Raw genomic sequence first — 21,958 nt, 5'->3', positions numbered from 1 at the left:
CACTCCCACCAGCAGTGTATGAGAGTTCCCTTCTCTCCACATCCTCTCCAACACTTGTTGTTTCCTGTCTTGTTAATTGTAGCCATTCTGATGGGCGTGAGGTGATATCTCATTGTAGTTTTGATTTGCATTTCCCTGATAGTTAATGATGTTGAACATCTTTTCATGTGTCTGTTGGCCATCTGTATATCTTCTTTGGAGAAATGTCTGTTCAGGTCTTTTGCCCATTTTTTAATTGGGTTGTTACTTTTTTTGTTGTTGAGATGCACGAGTTCTTTATATATTTTGGAGATTAACCCCTTATCAGATGTATGGTTTGCAAATATCTTCTCCCAATTGTTAGGTTGTCTTTTCATTTTGTTGATGGTTTCCTTTGCTGTGCAGAAGATTCTTAGTTTGATGCAGTCCCATTTGTTTATTTTTTCTGTTGTTTCTCTTGCCCGGTCAGACATGGTGGTTGAAAATATGTTGTTAAGGCTGATGTCGAAGCGTGTACTGCCTATGTTTTCTTCTAGAAGTTTCATAGTTTCAGGTCTTACATTCAAGTCTTTAATCCATTTTGAGTTAATTTTTGTGTATGGTGTGAGGTAACGGTCTACTTTCATTTTTTTGCATGTGGTTGTCAGTTTTCCAGTAATCACTTCTTGACGGGCCCTTGTTTACCATCTGAACACTGAGAGGGTTCCACTTGTTTCCTAGTGGCTGTCCAGCTGTGACGCGTTAGGATCCTAGGTAAAGGGACCTCCCCCTTTCCACCATCATTCCTGATCCAGAGTGGGGAGAATGGGTACATTCCCAGAGCCCCAGCAATCCCCTGGAGTACTCTGGAGATTCTCCTTCACCCCTTGGCTCTCGTCCTCTCCACTCCCCCACACCCGAAACATACCGTGGGAAGAGGTGGCAAGGAGAAGGACTGTGGGATAGAATTATAGATTTTGAACTGGAAGGAAATTTGGAAACTCTCTATACACACCCCATTTATTATAATTATTTTTAATTGACATGAAATTCCCATAACATAAAATTTGCCATTTTAAAGTATACAATTCAGTGGCATTTCTTTCACTCTTGATGTTGTGCAACCACCACTTCTATCTAGTTGCAAAATATTTTCATCACCCCAAAAGAAAACCCTGTATCCATTAAGTAGTCAGTCCCCATCCCCACCTCCCCCAGCACCTGGCAACCACCAATTTGCCTTCTGTCTCTATGGATTTGCCTATTCTAGATATTTCATATAAATGGAATCATACAATATGTGGCCTTTTGTGTCTGGCTCCTTTTGCTCAGCATGATGTTTTCAAGGTTCATCCACATTGTAGCATGTATCACTACTTCATTCCTCTTTATGGCTGAATAATATTCCATCCATTTATTACTTTTATTCTATGAATAATAGTTGATAGCTTCATTTATGGAGGACCTACAATGTGTCAGACACTTTTCAGGTTCTTCACATTTTATTTATTTCACTTATTTATATCCTGGTGGCTCCCGTGGTGCCGATGAGGAAACTGAAAGCCTGAGGGGAATAATGACCTTCCCCAAGGTCACATAGCTGGTTAGTGGTTAAACCAGGGCTAGAAGCTTGCTGGTGTTTTGATTCCCAGGTGCCCAGAGGGCTTGAGAAAAGTAGGGTAAGAGGGCAGTGGGCAAAAAGCCAAGAGAAGCCCAGCTGGGGAAGATCACCAACTTGGGGTGTGATGGGACAAATGGAGGCGAGGTGGCTCCTTCTCCAGCCACCTCCCAGCTGCCTTCTCCACCAGGCCTCCTGCCGGCCCTCTCCCACCCAATCTCCACCCCACCAGGGTCAGTGCCTTTCTGACCAATGCATTTTGCCCACCTCCACTTTAGGCCACTTGTCTTGGGCCTCTCCGTTGCAAAAGCACCTGGGGTCAACTGCAGCACAGGCCCAAGGCCCTAAGGTAATGCTCTGGGGTACCGCTCTGACTTTTACCTTGAATCTCTACTTTGTTCTACTCTTGTCCCTCCACAGAGGCCTGGTCAGCCTTCCTCAGACCTGACTCTCCCATCCTCTAGCACCAGCCTTGGCCTGACCTCTGCTCCCCCAAATGCTGCGTGGGACCTGCAACCCAGCAGAGTTGCTTCCGGTCTTTGTGCAGACATCAAATGGTCCCGGGAGGGGTGGAATCGAGGTTATTTTTGCCTGAGAAGCTTCCTGTACCCTAACCAATCTCAGTCTTGTTCCAAATGGGTTATGGGAGTGGAGGTAACTTCTTATTACTCACATTTCTTACAGTGCCTCTTCCCCTACCCCAGCACACACACCCTTCTTCCTCCCCACTCCTTGTCTGTCACTAGGAACTGGATCCCCTTCTGCTTTCCCTGCTCTATCCCCCGACCAATCCTCCGACCTGCTATGAGAGAGTCCTCCAAGGAAGACAGATAACAGTTTAGAGTTTCAGTAGAGTCTCCAGGAGCCTGAGGTACAGAGGTGGCTTGAGGTTGGGGGGATGGTGGAGAGGCTCTGTTCTAGAGAAGCCAGAGTCCTTCAGCTACCCCAAAGGCTTCTTGCTGAAGGTGCATTGGTTGACAACACAAGCCTGGGGGTCTGTGTGCCCGCCGTGGTCCCCATGCATCTGGAGGCTCTTCTAGATGTGTCCAGGTCTTCTCGTTCTCTTTCTTGCTGAGGCTTTGTCATGTTGTGCCTTGGAGAGATGGTGGAGGGGCAAGGCAACCCGGTCTTCTATCAGGGTTTGGTACTTTCTCACAAGGTCCTGGCTCAGGGGCACACCTGGCAGCAAGGCCAGCTTCAGCACCTTCTCCTGGTAATGAGGCTGAGGGTTTGGGCAGGGCCAGCTCCTGGCTAAGTCATTGGGAAGTGGGTTGGGCATGAGCTGGAGACCGCAGGGTTCAAACCTTCCACCAGCTGAGATGTGTGGGTACCTGTTGGGGGAAGGGTGTGGAGAGAGAAGAGAAGTCAAAGGGGAGAGTCAGGCACGGTGGAAGGGGTGAGAAGGGGAAGCATGGTGCTGCCTTCCACAAGCTAGTGAGCTATCAGGCCATAGGGAATCCCTTCCATCCCTCTTCCTAATTGGATATCGATGTACGCCAGTGGCCCACGCCCTGCGTGTGTGTGGTGGCGTTAAGCTGGGGAAATGATGTTGTTTAGATAGTCAATCCTCCATCCTTTGGACATATTGTATGTAATATCATTATCCAGATTCTCACAATCCTTCAAGTTCCACCTCCTTCACTAACGCAGTGTCAGCGGGAAGAGCGAACTCAGCACAAGTGACCCTTCTCACCACTGGTGAAGGTGATGATATCCACGAGCCCTTCCTGCTCTGACCTGCTGCCATCCGACACCTGGTCTGATGGCTCCCTCTTCTACAAGCCTGTAGTATGAGGTCCAACAGTGGGAAATTGGCTTTTTAAAAACATAGTTGAATAGTGGCAGATTTCCTGTGGTTCAACATGCTTTGCACCTGGTTCAGCAGATCTCCCCCCGTTTGCTGTCTTTGGTTTACATCAGAGGTCCTCAGGCCTGGCTGCGCATTAGAATCACCCTGAGGAGCTTTCAAAAAATGCCAGGGCCCAGGCTGCCCCCAGGCCAGGTAAGTTAGAATCTTCTGGGTGGGGCTCAAACCTCAACAGTTTGTAAAGTGGCCCAGGTGATTCTACTGTGCTACCAGAGTTGAAAACAGCTGAGTTTATATTTAAATGTTCTGTTTCCCAACAAGATAGTGAGCAGCTTGAAGCTCAGACCTTGTCTGAGGTCCTCTGGGTCTCTCATGCTCAGAATGTGCCCTCTTACTGATCTAGAGTAATTTTTTTTTTGGTGAGGAAGATTGTCCCTGAGTTAACATCTATGCCAATCTTCCTCTACTTTGTATGTGGGACGCTGCCACAGCATGGCCTGATGAGTGATGGGTAGGTCCGCGCCAGAGATCCAAACCCGTCAACCCTGGGCTGCCAAAGTGGAGCACACAAACTTAACCACTATGCCACTGGGTTGGCCCCTAGAGTAATTTTTAACAATCTGTTTTAACCCCTAATAGAGCTGCTCAAAAGAAACAACAGAACTGGAAGGGCCTTTCCTCCCACCGCTCTTCCTTGTTCCCACCTGGCGAACTTGTACACATCCTTCAAGGTCTAGCTCAAATACTCCCTCCTCCATGAACAGCAAAACCTTGTCTGAGACTCATTCCTCCATCCTGGCTCTAGGGGCTGGGCCTGCAGCAGCAAGTAAGTGGAACGAGGATCCTTCTCTCGTGGAGATGCTGTGCTAAAAATGACAGAGTTTATTGAGCCCTTCTATATGCCGAGCACTGTGCCTTTTAATCTCCTGACAACCCTGCAAGGTACCAGGTACATCTCCTGTACGTCCTTGAGGAAGGTGAGGCTCAAATAACTTAAGAAAGTTAAGGTGGCATAGCAAGTTTGTGGTGGAGCTAGGTAGGTTCCAGCCTAGATCTATTTGCCTCCAGAGGCCACACTGCTTCTGCATCACACACACATTTACTGTTCGCCGAGCACTGTGCTAAGCTCTTTTTATGGATGTGTATTTTTCTTGCACTGCCTTTATAGAACATTATATTATGTTAAAAGTAGCTGTGGACTTCTAGTCAGCCAAGCATGGATGTGGAGCATAGTGGTTAAGAATGCAGCTCCAGGGCTGAGCTCCCTGGGTTCAGTCCTAGCTCTGCCTTCTTGCTGGCTGTGTGAACTTGAGCAAGAGACTTGACCTCTCTGTGTTTCAGATGTCCCATCTGTAAAATGGGGGTAATAATAACAATTTCTGTTCAGAGGGTAGTGGGAAGATTAAATAGTATAGCTAAAGTGATGACAACAGCATCTGGCACTCTCATTTGTGAGTTTCTTTGAGGAGTGATCTAAGTCTTATTCGCCTTTGTATGCCTAGTGTGAGCACATATTAGCAATCAATAATCTTCATTGCAAGGACAGCAGAGAGAAGCCAAGATCCTGAATAATCTTCTCTCAAAATCACCAACTGTTGGCATTTTTTTTTTAAAGATTAAAAATCTCCACAGCTTCTCCCTCCAACCCCTCAATGCCCTTGGGATTGGAATTTGAGACATTCTATCCTGATTCCTCTCCCGGTCTCTTGCCACTCATGCCCAGGGCCGCGACTGGGCACAGTACGGAGAGACCTGTGAGTATCCGCCATGGGCAGGGACGGGAGAGCTGCGCGTTCTCAAACAGCCCTGTTCACGTTCCTGTCTCTGTTCATACCAGTCAACCCTCCAGCTCCTCCTTTCTGCCTTTCCGAAGGCTTCCTATCCTTCCAGCCTTTGTCCGATTTCCTCATGAAGCCTCTGGTGGGACACTTTAGCCCACAGCAATCCCTCCCTCTTCTGAATTTCTGTAATAACATCTATTTTTTGTACAGAGCTTTCATAATTCATTAACCCATGTTATCTTCACCCATTGAGGTAGGCATGGTATTTACCATCCCCGTTTTATCAACGGTAGAACTGAGTCTGAAAAAACTGACGTTTTGCCAAAATGACAGTCTGGACTTTAATCCAAGCCACTGACTCCAGCTGTCAGCTCTTTCCATTAGTAATTGACATCCTTACAGCACCCACCATCTGTCTCACACTCTGGACACTTAGCACATGTGGGCCTATATTGATGGCTGTCTTTCCATGCATGTATGTGGGTATCTGCATTTTGTAAGCTCCTTGGGGGAAGGGACTGAAGGACATTTCTCTGTATCTCCAGGGCCTAGCAGGTGTTAAGTGCATAGTTGTGCCCCCTAAATTTTAAGCTGTTCCTGGCTGTCCTTCCCTTGCTTCCGTCCCTTCCCTCCAGCTACGCTCAGAAAAGTTTGGTTTTCAGATGGCCAGAGGTGGGAAGGTTGGAGTACCAAGTTAGACACCAGAAACAGGAATCAGAGAGAGGGAGGGGTCACCTGAACATGGGTAGGTTGGGTGAGCTCACTGAGGAAGGAGCTCCTCTTACTTCTTGAAGTTCTTTGTGGGCAGGGCATCGCCATTGGCGTCAAGTAGAGGTGCCCTTGCTTCACTCCTCAGCCTGAGTTTCTCCACCTCTCTTAGTTCATTCACCGTCCTGAAAATCACTTGGTTCTTCCTATTCGTGTCCAAGAAGATAGGAGTACAGCAGATGAAGGTCAGAAAGCTGTTTTGACCCAGCCAGGAGGGAGGCGGGATGGGGGGCTCTGCTGGGGGGCGGCAGTGGGCCCTGGAGTCCGTCAGCCAGCGCCAGACATTGCTATCGTAGGGCCTGTCGGGCCTGATGGGAAAGGTGGCTGGCAAACGCCCCACATCAAGCCATGTGTGGAAGCCCCAGGTGTGTTGGGTAGCATCCTTCCAAGGGTAGATGAGTCGGTGACGCACCTTGGACTTAATTTCTGTGCAGGGTGGCAGCTTCAGGGCCAGCTGGTGGTAGGCTTGCCTGGTGAAGCCAGGCAATTCCCAGGACTCACTGGGGAGAAGAAACTCACGTTGAGCCCACGTTTGGTAGGTCAGGGGGTTCTCACGGGCATGGACCATCTGGGGAGAAACAAAAGGGAGCTGAGGGGCACGCTGCCTCCCCTTCCCGGGAGCAGTTGCAGAGAAAACAAGCTGCCAGCCCCCTCCAGACCCAGGATGCTCATCAGGACACTGATGGCCTGGTGGGGAACCATTTCTCCGTTCCTGCCTGCCCATCAGAAGTTATGTCTGCTCTGTATTATTCTCATGGATTTCTCATCTTTTTTATTCTCGTTCTATCAGGTTTTGATCTCCCACACTCTTTCCTCAACTTACATTTTCCCATTCTTTTTTTTTTTTTTTTTTAATTTTATTTAATTTTTTCCCCACAGCCCCAGTAGATAGTTGTTTGTCATAGCTGCACATCCTTCCAGTTGCTGCATGTGGGACGCGGCCTCAACATGGCTGGAGAAGCGGTGCGTCGGTGTGCGCCCGGGATCCGAACCCCGGCTGCCAGCAGCGGAGCATGAGCATCCAACCGCTAAGCCATTTTCCCATTCTTCACCTGTGCTCTCCATCCTGGTGCTCCTAAGAGGGCACAGCACACCTGAGGGAATTGTGAGAGAGAAGGCCCCTTACCAAGCCACGTGGCGAAGGGCAATCTTTCTCCAGAGAGAGGGGCCAGGTGCTTTTCTATCCCAGACTCCTCCTGTTACTTTTCTCTGTCATTGGTGTGTTCCCCCACTTCTCATTAAAATACAAGCAAGTATAGAAGCATCTGGAATGTTGGTTCCTTCCCATTTCTGCACCCCACCTCCCATGAAACAAACAGTAGCAACTATGTGTTAACACTATGCTAAATCCTTATCCACATCTCCTTTAACCCTCACAGCCCTAGGAGCAGGTGTTGTTATTGTCCCCATGTCAAAGCTACAAAATGCAAGACACAATGAAGGTAAGCCACTCACCCAAGGTGCTAAGTGAGTGAGTGCCAGAGCTGGGACCTGAGCCATCTGTCTGCGCTACTCATGATACTATGCTCTTCAAAATGCCGCTCCCTCCTAACCATCCCTAGGACTTCTCTGATTCGAAAACCTCACCTGTTTCTGGGTCTCATTCCCCTAAGTCATTTCTACATGGTCTCCCAGTGGATGGGTCTGGGAGATGTTATAATCAGGCATCTCTTCCTCTCTGTTCTGACCTCCGTGTTCACAGTAGCATAGGACTAAGAGAAGAAGACAGTGGAGAGTTCACAGGCCAGATCTGCTGCCTGGGAGAAAGCATGGCCCACCCCAGGGGGACAGCCTCTAGCCCAGCAGGGTGCAGAAATGTAGGCTGTGGAGATGGGGCCCCACCCCCTACCTGCAGGAAAGGTTCTCTGACGTGGGCTGGATTACCCCACCCTCTGGGTGATCTGCTCCGGTTACTGGCCATTCTTCTTCTGGGCCTGATTGTCAGGAGGGGCAGCTTTGTAGGGAAGACCTTCTTGGCAGCATTGTTTGCTGCTGGGGTTGCTATGGTGATGCTTCCTGGGTGGTGACACAGGGAGGAGGCCCTTACCTCTCTCTGGGAGGGCTCATCCCTCCCTTGGGCCCCAGCTGCCTTGCAGGTGAGACAGGCAGAGGCTAGGACTCATAAGTTCTGACTGCAAAAGATGGTAACGGGAGCTGCTTCTTGGGAGGGGCTGCCCACGAAGGCAGGGGGAGGAGAAAAGCAGGGTAGGCTGGCTTCCAGGCCTTGGGCCTGGGATAGAGGTGGTCAAGAAGCTCCTGTAACTGGGCCCATCCTTCCTTAAAGTTCTGGGCAGGGTTGGGGGGTGGGCTTCCTCTGTGTAGGCCTTCCCTTACTGGGGAGCTCAAAAAGGCCTAAGGTAACCAGCAGGAGCAGAGATCCCAAAGAGGCAAGCTGTGCAGGACCAGCGGTGGAGAAACTGCCAATTTCTGTGTGAGAAAGGATGTGTGCCTGTGCAGGCGTGGGACTGTGCTAAAGCCCTTTGCACTCTCCTTCAAGTGCTTCTTCCTGTCAGCTTCAGGACCCCTCCTTATACCTTATGGACCAGCATCACCACAGCACAGAGACCAGCATCTCCACCCTGGACTTTATTGAGCAGGTAGTTACAGTAGTGTTCTTGAGCTGGCTCACATGCATGCGGTCAGCTGGGGCCTCGGGTGGCTCTTTGCAAAGCTGAGGTGCAAGCTAAGGAAGCCAGGCATTCAGGGCCCTTGCAGCCTTCTCAGGCCTTGGGCCAAGTTCTCGTCAATGCTAGTCTCTCTGGCATGATTAGGGACATTATCAGAGAAACATCTCAGGGGCGTACATCTGGGCACCCACACTCTTTGCTTCAGATGCATCCATTCTCCCACCCCCAATTCAACCCTTGACACATTACAAGAGAACTTTTTACCAGGATTTCTTCTTGCAGGAAAGCTGACTTGGAAACATGGGGAAGTGGGAGGGAGGGGTAATAAGAGGGACCCTGGCAAGCAGATCCACTTGTCTGGGTGCCTTGAGTAAAGAACTCTTGAGGCAGGTACCTTGGGCCTGGAAGAAACCAGGCACTGCAGGTCCTCCCTTCTCTAGGAACTAAAAGCAAGGAACAGAAGCAAACTGAAACCCCTTGTCATCCTACCCACCTTCTGGCAGTCTCTAAATAATGATCTAAGGAAATAAGCTTACATTTATAATTAGAGGATAATTTGGAGAATATACAGTATTTACAAGTGCTACCCTGCAGGAAGCAGGGAAGGTGGGAGACTGCTGAGCACAGATGCAAACAGTTTGGGGAGTTCCTAATCTCTTTTCACCCTTGTTTTTGCTGTTCCCACCCTTCAGTTCCTAGTGGGGAGAGGGATCAGATTCTCTCGGGGAGCATAGGGTGGCACAGAGACTGGTCACCAGGACCTCGCTGCTTGCAGAGCGCCCAATGGCAGCTATGGCGTGATGCCTGCCTTGGTTTGACCAGGCAAGATGGGGCTAGTGGAGCGGACGGTCCCTGCCTGCTGTCCTCACTCAGAGGGCTTGGATAGCCCGGCCACATGAAGCGCCCAGAAAGGTGGACAGCTTAAGCAGCAAGTGTAAGGTCATGTCTCTACCGCAGCTCAGGAATGAACTGAGCCCAGCTGACACTGTCAGGGCCCAGTGGGTCCTCCTCCAGGCCAGGGAAGCTGATGTCCAGCAGGATCTTACTGAGGCTGTCATTCATTGTATCCAGAACCAGGCCTTCTGTCAGAGAACGGTTGGCTGAAAGGCTGGCAACCTGTGGCTCGGGGGGACCTGGCTTGGGGACTTCCATATCTGAAGGGGAGCAGCTGCGGAAGGGGTCAGAGGTGAGGTCAAAGGGCTCAGAATTGAGGAGCTCTCGGGGTGAGTCAAAGAGGGGGATACTTTTCAGTGGGGTGGTGCTGAGATCCGTCAGCCCCAGGGAGTCAGGCAGGGGCCCAAAGGCACTCTGGGGGGTTCGTACTGGGCTGAAGTCTAGACCCTCCCCTTTGGCTGGGGGTGTGAGCCTCCAGGATTCGGGGGTCACGGGGAGGACAGATTTGCTTGGGGTGGAGGAGATGGGCAGTGTCTCCTTACGGGGTGTCTTAAAAGGTCCTCCCTCCTCCTGGGAGTAGCCAAGCTGAGAGGCAGACTCGGAGGACTCTGCTGGGAAAGTGAGCTCTGGGGCTTGTCGGGAAGTCCCGGGGCCCTCTGAGAAGAGCAGCTCGGGCTCATCCAGACAGGGAGGCAGTAGATGCTGTTTCCTTCGAGACCGGCTCATCTCCCTCCTCTCCCTTCGTTTAATCACGAGCATTTCAGAGACACACCGGGCTGGGGACTTGAGCCCACTGTAGGATTTCTTGGGCCTTGGAGTGGGGGAGTGGGATGAATCCTCCCAGGAGCGAGACAACTCCTCTTTGACAGATGGGGATGGCGAGGGCCACTCTTCCAAGGGTGGGCTCTCCACTTTGATGGGCCTCCCTAGGTGTGGCGTTTCCTCCCCAGGCTGGATTTCTTCCTCCTTGATGGACTGAACTGGAAGCAGAGGAGACAGCCCTTCTCCAAGCAGGAGTTCCTCGTCTTTCACTGGTCCTGTGGTGGGCAGAGGGGCTATCCCCTCATCGGCCAGCAGCACCTGAAAGGGAAGCAGGGATGAGGCGAAAGGGAGCTCTCGTGGCCTTGAGATTCATCCCAGTCACAGGCAGGACACAGAGCATGACTAAAATAAGTGACATGCTGGTACTGATCCTCTTTTTTGTCTTTTTAAAGTCTTAACAACTACTTAATATGGGAATATATGATGAAGATGGTAGTTCAATTCCAAGGGTAAAAGATAGAACATTTAATATGGTGCTGCCATAATTAGCATCCATCTGAGAGAAAATGAAATTGATGTCTATTTTATACCGTATACAGAGACTTAAACAGAAAAATGAAAACCATACAAATCCTGAAAGAGAATCTAGGAGACTACATGTACAATCTGAGGGTGGGGGTGACCTTCTTAACCAAGACTGGAAACCCAGAAGCTGTAAAAGAGAAGAGAGACATATTTGACTATATGAAAATTTAAAACCTTACTGTGGCAAGAGATACCATAAACGAAGTTAAGAAACAAACAACAGAAGTAAAAAAAAAGTCTTTAGCATAAAAGACAGAGGTTAATATTTTAATAACAAAGAACTCGCACAAATTATTAACAAAACCCTATAGAAAGATGGGCAATGTCCATAAATAAGCATCTCATAAATTCCAAGTGACCAAACATAACAAGAAGGTACTCACACTTATTGATAAGCAAAGAAAGATAAAATGAAACAAGGAGAAATCATTTATACACAGTAGATGGGCAAACATTTAAAAGACTAATAATACCAATTGCTGGCAAAGATATAGGTCTTGTCATATATTGCAGGTAGAAATGTGAATTATCACAGATTTTTTGGAAACCAATTTAGCAATATTTAATAAGATTTTTTTTGTTTTGTTTTGTGAGGAGATCAGCCCTGTGCTAACATCTGCCAATCCTCCTCTTTTTTTGCTGAGGAAGACTGGCCCTGGGCTAACATCCATGCCCATCTTCCTCCACTTTATATGGGACGCTGCCACAGAACGGCTTGCCAAGCGCGCCCAGGATCCGAACCGGCAAACCCCGGGCTGCCACAACGGAGCGCACGCACTTAACCGCTTGCGCCACTGGGCCGGCCCCAACAATATTTAATAAGATTTAAAATACCTTTCCACTCAGCAATCTCATGTCTGGGACTCTAGCTCATGGAAATAAAAGCACTGTTAAGAAAGATACTTGCAAAGATATTTATTGCAATGTTGTTCATAGGGCAAAAAAAAACTAGAAACAAAATGTGCCCATAAAAGTGAAATGGTTGGAAAATTTATGGCGTAGCCACACCATGGAATATTATGTGGCTATTAAAAAACAATGAATGAGAGCTTTGCCAAGTGACTTGGAAGAATTTCCAAGAGGCAGAAAAGTGTGTGTAATATGATCCCACTTTCAGTGTTCTATGTGTTGCATGTGTATATAAAATGACTGTGGCTCTGTACATATGTACATTATACTAAGAGCATGGATAAAGTATGGAAGATGCATACTCAATTGTCAACATGGGTTATCATAGGAAGCAGGGGTGATTGGGTAAAGGTGGGGGAAGGGAGGCAAAAAGAAGAAAAGGGGAAAAAAAACCTGCATTAAAACAGAAACAGTACACATGCTACAGTCACATTAATGCATTTATGTAAAATTATATATGGTGGTATGTACACTTATGTATATTTTAAAAATATTTTTTAATAAAAAAAAAAAAAATAAAAGCAAACCTATGTCTCTCTAAACTCCAGAGCCCATGCTATTTCCATCTCAGTGAAGGGGCAGGGGGCCTCTTCCTCTACTTTGTTACAGGTCAGCTGTTGCTCACAAACCCTTCCCTACAGGGTCAAGCCCAGACACTGTAGCCCATCACCATATGGTCTTAACTTACCCTCCACACTTTACCCTCAAGCTAGACCACTGATGCTCAACCAGGGCCAATTTCCCCCCCAGGGGACATTTGGCAATGTTTGGGGACATTTTAATTGTCACTATGGTGGGGGGGGCGCACTCCTAGCATCTAGTTGGGAGAGATGAGGAATGCTGCTAGACATCCTTCAGTGCACAGGACAGCACCCCTCCACCCCCGGCAAAGAACTGTCCCGCCCTAAATGTTAACAGTACCAAGGTTGAGAAACCCCAAGCTAGCCTGAGCCAATCACTCTACTGTTACTGGTATAAACTGGCATTTCCTGCCTCCAGGAGAATGCTCTCTCCACACCTGTTTGCTTACCCAAATCTACTTCTTTCTAAAACCCTACTCTTGTGAACTCTTCCTTAACCAACCCAGCCTATCTACCATAATCACCCTTATCCAAATTCTTATAAACTCATCAGGTATTTATGGGCCTTCTGACACCACTTATGTTGTAATCCAAATTCCTTTTTAGCTCTTAAAATGCTATTAAATTTTCCTATGTATTTATGCCTTGTCTACCCAACTAGATTTATAAGCTTCTCAAGGAACACTTAGCAGAGTACCTTGCACGCTGCAGGTGCAAAACTTTTAATCCTCAGAGAAAAACAGAAGCCACTTACCTTGGGGGCAATACGGACTCGCTTGCTATGGCGGGCAAGCTCTGAGCTCATGAGTGAAGCTGCCAGAGGCAATGGCACCTTTACCGAGGGCTGCAAGACCAGTGACTGGTTCACTGGGAACTGGATGGGCACCAGGTACGAGCTGACTCGTGGTAGCAGTGGCTTCATCTTCCGCCCTAGGAGGAAACAGTTGAGATGAGGAGCAGGGGTCCAGGGACATGCCCCTTCTCAGTCCCGGGAGCTTTGCTCTCCTTTTCTGGGCTCAGATCCCTTTGAGCTGGGCACAGAATCCCGGAGTTTGATTCCCTAAAGATATGCCCCCAGAACAAGGACGAGGCCTGAGGCCCACTCTCCCATACTAACGTGCGCCCAGTGGGAGTTCAGTTTTGATGGTCACGTTCCGGCGGAGCTCAGGATTGGGTCGCTTCTGCTGCTGCTTGTGCAGATGGGGAGAGAAAGAAACCTGGGTTAACAAGGCAGGGCAGAAGGCACAAGAACCCACCAGCTGCTCTGGTACCGTGCACTGAGCTAACTGACAGCCCAGAAAGAAAAAGCCCCTCTGGGGCATGGATGCAGGTGAGCACTATCTCCAGTGCCTTGTTAGTGAGAAAAGGTGGACGGCACGCAGACGTACGACGGCAGGACGGCCCTACCACCTCATCCATGTGTCCTCACCACCCCCAGGGGACGCTAAAGCATGTGGCTCTGAGAGTGGCAAAGAAAAGCCAGGTAGAAAAGTGAGAGAAAAAACTGCCACCTGCGAGGCCTGTGCCATGCACTTTTGTGGCTGCCGTCTCGCAACAGGCCCATGGCATGTCTCCTGCCACGCCCTGCTCTGCTCAGTGGCCCTTCACGATGCCTGTGGGAGGCAGAGAAGGGGGCATGAGCCCTACTCCTGGGGAGATGAGGTGTGGTCACAAACTTGTCACGCCCAGAAGCTCGGGGTGCTCCGTGTTTAGGGCTGGCAGCCACAGGCCACAGGCTCCCTTCCCCTGCTTAACGCCTTATCCCTGTTCACTAAAGTCATGCTGAGCAGTGAAAGGAGAACAAGGCCAAGCCCCGGGCCAGAGGGAAAGAACCTTACTGATTCCAAGTGCTCGGGCGATTGTGGAGACCCTGGGTCCAGTGGCTGGTGGCGGTCAGGCATTGTGGGAGAGAAATGAGATCAAGTTACCACCAGTGTGGTCAGTCTGACCAGAAATCTGACCATAGGGAAAAACAGCTATTCCTGATTGATGCTGAGGGCCACCCTGGACAAATGTCCCTCCCAGGAGAACGGCTATGGCTACCAGCAGCCTTGCGGGCACTCTGAAATTCCAAAACAATCACTCTGAAAAGATATTTTGGTGGCTCAGTTTCTGGTCTCCAGCCTAAAAAAGGGTGTTTTTAAAACAAAGTTTCCCGGACTTTCTCTGTAAGGATCACCTGAGATGCTTGTTAAAAATACATATTCCTTGGACCGGCCCCGTGGCTTAGCGGTTAAGTGCGTGCGCTCCGCTACTGGCGGCCCGGGTTCGGATCCCGGGCGCGCACCGACGCACCGCTTCTCCAGCCATGCTGAGGCCGCGTCCCACATATAGCAACTAGGAGGATGTGCAGCTATGACATACAACTATCTACTGGGCCTTTGGGGGGAAAAATAAATAAATAAAATTTAAAAAAAACAACAAAAAAAACATATTCCTGGGCCATCCCAAACCCACTGAATCAGAAACCCCAAGAGAAAGGCCTGGGAAGCTGTATTTTAACAAGTGTCCCAGGCAATTCTTATCCACAAGGCAGTTAGGGAAACACTGCCCCAGGAAGTCCTCTATTTGGATCAGAGCCATCCTCTCCACAGCCTAGCTTAGCACATTAGTGTGCTATTTGGTATCTGTCAACTGTACTTACTTCAGTGAGTTTTATGCAAATCACCTATGGGCTGGCTGGCTTCTACCTCTGCCCTGATCAGATAAGATCACCACAAGGAGACCTTGTTTCCTTCTGAGATGGATATTATGACCTCCAGCTCTGGCCCTATTTAGATGGAACCAGGATGCTCACCTTAAACACCTGGTCCAACGTCAAGAAGCGATTGGCACTGGGGTGAATGGTCCAAAAGGAGACCTTGCCATTGGCAGACGTCTCCCGAACAAACATGTCATGGAGGGAAAGGTTGTGGCGAATGGAATTCTGAAAGAAGAGAAAGACAACCAGTTATCAGCTACTTTAGCTTCAGAAACATCACCTATGATGTTTCAACCTTGCCTATTGGCAAGTCTCTCCCTGAACCTCCACACTGCAGAGCTGGCAACCTGAGCCACAAACCCATCCATGCAACGGGGATAAGGACCGGTGCCATTCCTCAGGTTGGTGATAAAGACAAGACTAGATAGCTGTCAGGGGCTAGGAAATAGGAGTGAGACTGTGAAGCAGCAATCAATAGCAAGATAGGTGAGTAAAGAAATTAAGAAACTAGGAAATTTAGTTGAGGTACGAGTGTGAAGTTAAGAGTTCTATTGTGGGGAAAACAAAACAAAAAAACCTTGGCTTGGAATTGAGTATCTGTCGGGAGACCTAAGTGGGGCTCTGACATTGTAGCGTGAACTACGATGACTCCCAGTCTCTCAGTGTTCCCACACATAAAAGGAAGAGAAAACCTCTGCCTTCTGGCGATGATGTGTGACATCACAGGGGATGAATCTGGGGTCAAGAGGCTCAGAGATCGCATTTCTTTTCATCAAGATCTTTTCATAAAGCTACTTAGTCACTCCAGCTGCTGTTCAGTGTGGCACAAAAGTGGGCTTAGTGCTACACTGAAGAGTCTCCACAACCCTCGGGTAATGATGGATGAAGTGGTGGCAGGGCTCTTATGGATGATTTTGCCTGAATCTTATGGATTCAGCAAGATAAAGTCACAATCCAAAAGATACAATTGTTTATAGTTCTCGCATCCTTTGCATTTAACTGCTCCCTCAGAGCACCAGATATAAACTGCTGCACGTCTGTGCAGACAAACTCTTGGGCCATGGTGACCTCGACTTTGGTTGTTAGGGGACATAGTACCTTCCAGCCTGGCTTGGCAATGTGTTTAAAATAAGGGAAGTGGTCCTCGATCCAAGTGTAGATGTCTTTCAAGGTCATGCGCTTCCTCTCGGTGCTGTTGATGGCGAATTGTATCATGGCCATGTAAGAGTATGGTGGCCGCTCAGACATGGAGTCCTGCCAGGATGCTGATGCTCCTGGGGGTTCCTCAACCTGAGGGTTAGGAGAAGCCAAAGGGAAAGAGACAAGGGAACAACATGGAAGAGTTCACAAGACCTCCTCCGGACGCCCCTTGAAGAACATCCCCTAGAGAAATCTTTTATCCCATAGAATCATACTAAAAACAAACTCATCTAGACCACTATACCATAATAAAATTTTAGGATTAGGAAGGATCTTAGAGATGATCTAGTCCAGTCCCTGGACAATGTAGAACTACTTCTCTGTCATTGTTCATTTTCTTGAAGATCTTGTCCAGTAATAAGCAGAAGTTCAGTCTTTGTTAATTGAAACTTCTCAGAAAAGTTTGGGTATATATTACGATTCTTTTTTTTTTTTTTTAAAGATTTTATTTATTTTATTTTTTTCCCCCCAAAGCCCCAGTAGATAGTTGTGTGTCATAGCTGCACATCCTTCTAGTTGCTGTATGTGGGATGCGGCCTCAGCATGGCCAGAGAAGCAGCGCGTCAGTGCGAGCCCAGGATCCGAACCCGGGTCGCCAGCAGTGGAGCGCACTCACTTAACCACTAAGCCACGGGGCCGGCCCCCATATTACGATTCTTAAAACATTGATTTTATACTAAAACCATACCCATTTTTCAGACCTGGGGGCCAAGAGACCTAGGTCTTAGTCTGACTCTTACTCCTGATGTGATGTGCATAAACCCAATCCCTTTCAATGTTTGTATGAGGGAAATATTCCCAAGAGTATGGGACAGACAAATGTCTGCAAAGCACACATTTGGCCAAGTCTTAGGCAAAGATCTGATCATTCACATTTTTAAAAATTGAGCTGTAACTTTATAAAGTGCACAAGTTTTAAGTGAACAGCTTGATTTTTACTTATGTACACATCTATGTAAAATTTCACTTTTAAAGGTTGTTTTTTGTTTTTTTTGTGGGGAAGACCAGCCTTGAGCTAACATCCGATGCCAATCTTCCTCTTTTTTTTTTTTTACGCTGAGGAAGACTGGCCCTGGGCTAACATCCGTGCCCATCTTCCTCTACTTTATATGGGACGCCGCCACAGCATGGCTTAACAAGCGGTGCGTCGGTGCGCACCCAGGATCCGAACCGGGGAACCCCAGGCCGCTGCAGCGGAGCACGCACTTAACCTCTTGTGCCACTGGGCCGGCCCCTAAAGGTTGTTGAATGAATGATTAAAAGGTATATACAACAGAATCTAGGTGCAAGGCAACTGTGAAAAATAAGCCCAGGCCACACAATTGGGTCAAATCAATTTTGATTGCTGGGAAAGTATTTAAAATTCACATCTAACTCACTTTATTTGCTATTAATATATCTTCTTCTTCTTTTTTTTCGTGAGGAAGATGAGTCCTGAGCTAACATCCATTGCCAATCCTCTTCTTTTTGCTGAGGAAGATTGGCCCTGGGCTAACATCTGTGCCCATCTTCCTCTACTTTACATGTGGGACGCCTGCCACAGCATGGCTTGATAAGCGGTGCGTAGGTCCGCCCCCTGGATCTGAACCTGCGAACCCCGGGCCGCTGAAGCGGAGCGTGCGAACTCAACCGCTACGCCACTGGGCCGGCCCCAAATATCTTCTAATAAAACTATCCTGTTAAAAATGCTGTATTCCTTTCATACTGTGGGATACCCCTTTAGAGGTCAAGTTGCTTTCCAAACTAAGACCTCTTCAAGGTTTCCTGAATACCTACTAAGTACCTATAAAGGGCAATGTACTAAACTCAGTACTGATGGAATACAGAGAGAGCCAGAGGAGTCTGCCCTCGAGGAAATTTCACAGATGGGGGAGAAAAGATCCCAGCCAGGAAGCCAGCTCGAAAGTTGCACAGAATCACACGAAGTGAAGTGCTAATACCAGAACCTGGTATTCTGGTTCTGGTATTCTGCTCCGCAGGCCACTTGATCCATTTCCCTTCTTAGAAACGCCCAGCACTGGCTCTGACTTCCCTAGTGAGTGACAGAAGAGTTCACCTTAACCTGACTCTGCTCCAGGTGATGATTCTCCTTCTCCTCCACCTCTTGCTTGATGCTGCAGGAGCCCAGTCCATCAGAGCTCATCTTTCCAAGCCACTGGATGTTGGTCAAGCTGTTGTCGAGAGTGCAGCCTGCTGCCTCACCGCCAGCTAGAGGGGAGACAATCCAAGATGCCACTTAGCTGCCTGATCTGAGGCCCGGCAGGCACATCAAAATTGGTGGTTGGGGATCACCTCTCCAATACCTTTACCCTTAGGGGAAAAGAACACATGCTGAATCTGTTGCAGCCCTCGGGTATTCTGCCCCATTATGGAATTCAGGAAAAATTCAGGAGCATAGTTCCAGTTGCCTTTCAATCTGAGCCACACTAAACCCTAGAGATCAGTCAAGGCTACCTTACAAAAGAGTTACTATCTGCACAAGGAAATTCACTTTTCCTCCTCATGCTTCAGTTTTCTCCTTTATTAAGATGGAGAAAGACTCCTACTTCCTTATTTGGTCAATGGGAAGGATAAATAGAAACAATAAACAAATCCTTTTCCAATATAAAGAAGGCAATAGAAATGCTAAATTACAATTGCAACCCTTTGGACAGCGCCCAAAGGGTCTGGGTCAAGGTTTCAGGATGAAGAAAGACAAGCCTTTCCCTAGTCCAGGCTAGACGCCTGTCTGTTGTAAGTAGCAACCTGACGGACTGCAGTCCTTGCCACTGGAGAGGAAAGGCTGGGTTCCTCACCCCTTTGCCCGCCAGACCACATACCACAGCTCTCCCATCTCTGCCCAGGAAGGGCTCCAGGTGGTCTAGGAAGATTCACATCCCTAGCTGCAGGCTTTGGTCCCAGGGTGTTGGTGATCACTTTTGTCCTGTTGGGATCATTGCTGGTTTGGGCTTGAGGCTGGGGTCCTGGGGGGTGAGTGGGGGCTCCCCCACAGCTGATGAGGATGAATTTGTTGGGCCCACTGCTGCCACTCTCTTTTCCTTTGGCCGTCAATGCTGTGATGATGCTCTGGATATTGGCATTGTTGGGGACGGCCACCACTTGGGTGTCGGGCATGGTGGGGTGGTTAATAATCTTGATCCCAGCCGGAAACTTGCAAGAGTTGGACTCTGCCACCTCCTTGGAGGCCTGCGCTTGACCAGGCTCTTGTTGGGCAGGGGCCTTCTTAGGCTCAGCTTCTGATGTTTCACCTGGGGCATTTTGAACAGGAAGGGGCAGCCTCCGTCTTTTGAGAATCAGTGGCCGACGGGGGCTAGTTTTCATTATGAATCTGTGCTTTCACTCTCCATTGAGAATCATAAACACAGACCCTAGGAAGTGCAAGGAGAAGCAGGATGTCAGAGATTTGTTAGGCTGAGAAGAAGCTTCTGTTAAAGAGAGATGCATTCCTCTACCTATGAGCAGAAGCATGAGCCCACAGGCCCAGGTGAATGCTCCCTGGGACACCTCAGACAAAAAGGAGATGAGTTCTACTGACAAAAGAAAGCTAAAATTGAAGCCAACAGAAGCAATTCAAAGGGGGAAAGTGGGATTGGGTTGGATATAGGTCAACACAGCCAAAGGTCTTCTGGAAGCTTCAGAATGTTTGGCTACGGAAACAAGTGGGACAGTTACAAAAATGTAGAAATCTCTATTATTGCCTACTATAATACGGGTCACTTGCAGTGGCTGTAGGGGCAGGAATGCTGGAATAGGAGGACGTTTGGTAATTAGGAGTCCTGACAAAACTCCGATCCCATAATCCATTCTAGGACAGAGCCTTCCTATTTTTAAATCATCTCAGTTTATAAATAAAAGGGTCAGTGCCCGTAGAGTGAGAGGAGAAAGGCAGATTGTGCTATTGCACTGGTGCCACACCGCTGAAGAAATCATCTCCCGGTTCACAAGACCCCAGATGAACGGGAAACTGCTCTTGTCAAGGCCCATGGTAAAGTGGGCAGATTGTGTACTGCATAATGCTAAGGGGTGCCATTCATTTCACATTTTGCTATTATCCTTGCATTGATTCAAAAAAAGTACATTTTTCTTTCACAATTTGCAAAATACTTATATAGTGACATTTTAGTACTTGCCTGTCCTTATTCATATTTTAACTTTCTAAGTACGTTAGTTACTGTAGTACTTAATTTCTCTTCCAGAGCCAAGACTATAATCCCTATCTCCTGACTAGTAGAATGTGCTAGCACCAATATGCTATTAATGCGGTTTTGTAATGTTCAGGAAAATAGTTTTAGCTTTAAAAAAATTGTGCTTTATTGATTTTAATAGGTACATGAAATACTCTACCACTATGTAAAATTGTGTAATCCCATTTAGAGGTACTTTGACAGAGGAATGAGCTGTCTCTTTTTTAGGACATCTGCCATCTCCCCAAAAATGACTGTCACACTCATATGGCACTTGCCATCTGCTTAGAGTTCACAGGCCCTCCCCACTCTGCCTCCTCCCTTTCCTTTACATCTAGGTTTCCTCTACCTTCAAATCTCAGTTTTATTTGCACTTCATATCTCTTCAGGCCTCCCTCCCTTCCTCCATCAATCAGTAGACACTATTATTCCCTCCCCACCCCCAAAAGATATCTTCCTGGTCCACGGCTTAATTTTCCCCTCCACTCTCCGTGCAGCCTCTTTCCTATCATTGCCAACACTTTATCTAGCCCAGGAGACTTCCAGAGTGACTCCTCTGACCCCACCCCCATCCTGACCAGGGAAACTTTGCAGGATTCTCAAGAACCAGGAGAAGGGCCCTGTAAAAGGGTGGAGCGGAGGCAGTGTTGCATAGTGGTGAGAGCACCTGGGAGCAGGGGAGTGTGTGGGCAGGTTTGTCTTTGATTTAATGCAGAATAAGCTCAATCTTCAACCTAGCCACAGTCTGCCAACCCAGCCCTCCCGAGGCTGCGGGCAGGGTGCAGAGGTCAAACTTCCAGGGAGGGCCAAGGGGTGCTTTGGGAAAGAAGTGAGGACAAGGCTGGGAGGCTAGATGCAGAAAAAATTTGCACCCTCGCTCAGAACCTCCTTCCCGTGTGGCCCCAAGACCTCCACTCCTGCCCCGCGCCCTGCTGCTAGACCCCCTGACCTCGGCGCCCGAGACCTTGCTCCCTGCCTCCGCCAAGGCCCGGCCTCGACTCCGTGCCTCCGCGCCGGCTCACCTCCCGACTGCAGCCGCCGCCGCCGCTGGGCTATGGCTCCTAGGGTGGGTCCGGGCTCCTCCAACCTGGGGCCGCGCCGGGGCCCCGGACAAGACTCGTGCCGGGCCCGCCGGGTCCCCGGCGGTGCGGGCGGGGTGGGGAACCCCGGGGGATCCCGGGAGGGGAGGGGTCCCGGGCCGGGGGCCGGGGGTGGGGTCGGGCACCGGAGCTTTCAGTTTGTTCCGCTGTTTGAAATTGGCGCCGGCGGAGCGTTGCGGTCACGTGACGGAGCGTCGCCAATCGGTGCCGGCCCTTGTCTCCGCGTTCCGGGCTCGAACGCGGCGCGGCCGGGCGGAGCGGCGGGGCGCCCCGGCGGGTAAGGGGCCGGGTGAGGCGGCCGGCACGAGGGCGGGCGCGGCCGGGGCGCCGGGACGGCGCCGGCGGGGCTCCCGCGGCGGGGCGGCGGGGCGGCGGGGACCCGCGGCCGGCGGCGTGCTGCTCCCTCCCGGGCTCCGTCGCCGCCCGGGTCGCCTCAGGCGACGCCGCTCTCCGCCCCCTCGGCGTCTCCCCACCTCCCTCAAG

At 49.3% G+C, this 21,958-nt stretch overlaps 2 protein-coding genes across 6 annotated transcripts; both read right to left on the bottom strand.

Moving 5' to 3' along the window:
- Positions 1–895: 895 nt before the first annotated feature.
- On the bottom strand, positions 896–8,366 carry TEX52 (testis expressed 52). 2 transcript variants are annotated; one of them, XM_058559057.1, is made up of 3 exons: positions 7,782–8,366; positions 5,950–6,500; positions 896–2,907 (listed from the first exon to the last, which is right to left on the bottom strand). In XM_058559057.1, exons 1-3 carry the CDS (start codon positions 7,851–7,853, stop codon positions 2,613–2,615), a joined length of 918 nt encoding a protein of 305 aa, XP_058415040.1. In that variant the 5' UTR covers positions 7,854–8,366; the 3' UTR covers positions 896–2,612. The 2 variants fall into 2 exon arrangements, with proteins under 2 accessions (XP_058415040.1, XP_058415039.1); XM_058559056.1 differs by lacking the exon at positions 7,782–8,366 and having other exon boundaries at positions 5,950–6,803.
- A 118-nt stretch (positions 8,367–8,484) lies between these two features.
- On the bottom strand, positions 8,485–21,553 carry FOXM1 (forkhead box M1). Of its 4 annotated transcripts, none has more exons than XM_058559052.1 (9): positions 21,398–21,553; positions 19,011–19,559; positions 18,254–18,399; positions 16,090–16,281; positions 15,088–15,216; positions 14,129–14,173; positions 13,408–13,477; positions 13,045–13,220; positions 8,485–10,533 (listed from the first exon to the last, which is right to left on the bottom strand). In XM_058559052.1, the coding sequence occupies exons 2-9, from the start codon at positions 19,510–19,512 to the stop codon at positions 9,508–9,510; spliced, it is 2,286 nt and encodes a 761-aa protein (XP_058415035.1). In that variant the 5' UTR covers positions 19,513–19,559; positions 21,398–21,553; the 3' UTR covers positions 8,485–9,507. The 4 variants fall into 4 exon arrangements, with proteins under 4 accessions (XP_058415035.1, XP_058415034.1, XP_058415036.1 ...); XM_058559051.1 differs by having other exon boundaries at positions 18,248–18,399; positions 21,398–21,552; XM_058559054.1 differs by lacking the exon at positions 8,485–10,533 and adding an exon at positions 10,540–10,927 and having other exon boundaries at positions 18,248–18,399.
- Between the last annotated feature and the right edge of the window lie 405 nt (positions 21,554–21,958).

This window comes from Diceros bicornis, chromosome 17 (assembly GCF_020826845.1).
Source record: "Diceros bicornis minor isolate mBicDic1 chromosome 17, mDicBic1.mat.cur, whole genome shotgun sequence".
NCBI classification, from domain to species: domain Eukaryota; kingdom Metazoa; phylum Chordata; class Mammalia; order Perissodactyla; family Rhinocerotidae; genus Diceros; species Diceros bicornis.
This window is presented reverse-complemented; position numbering and strand designations above follow the sequence as displayed.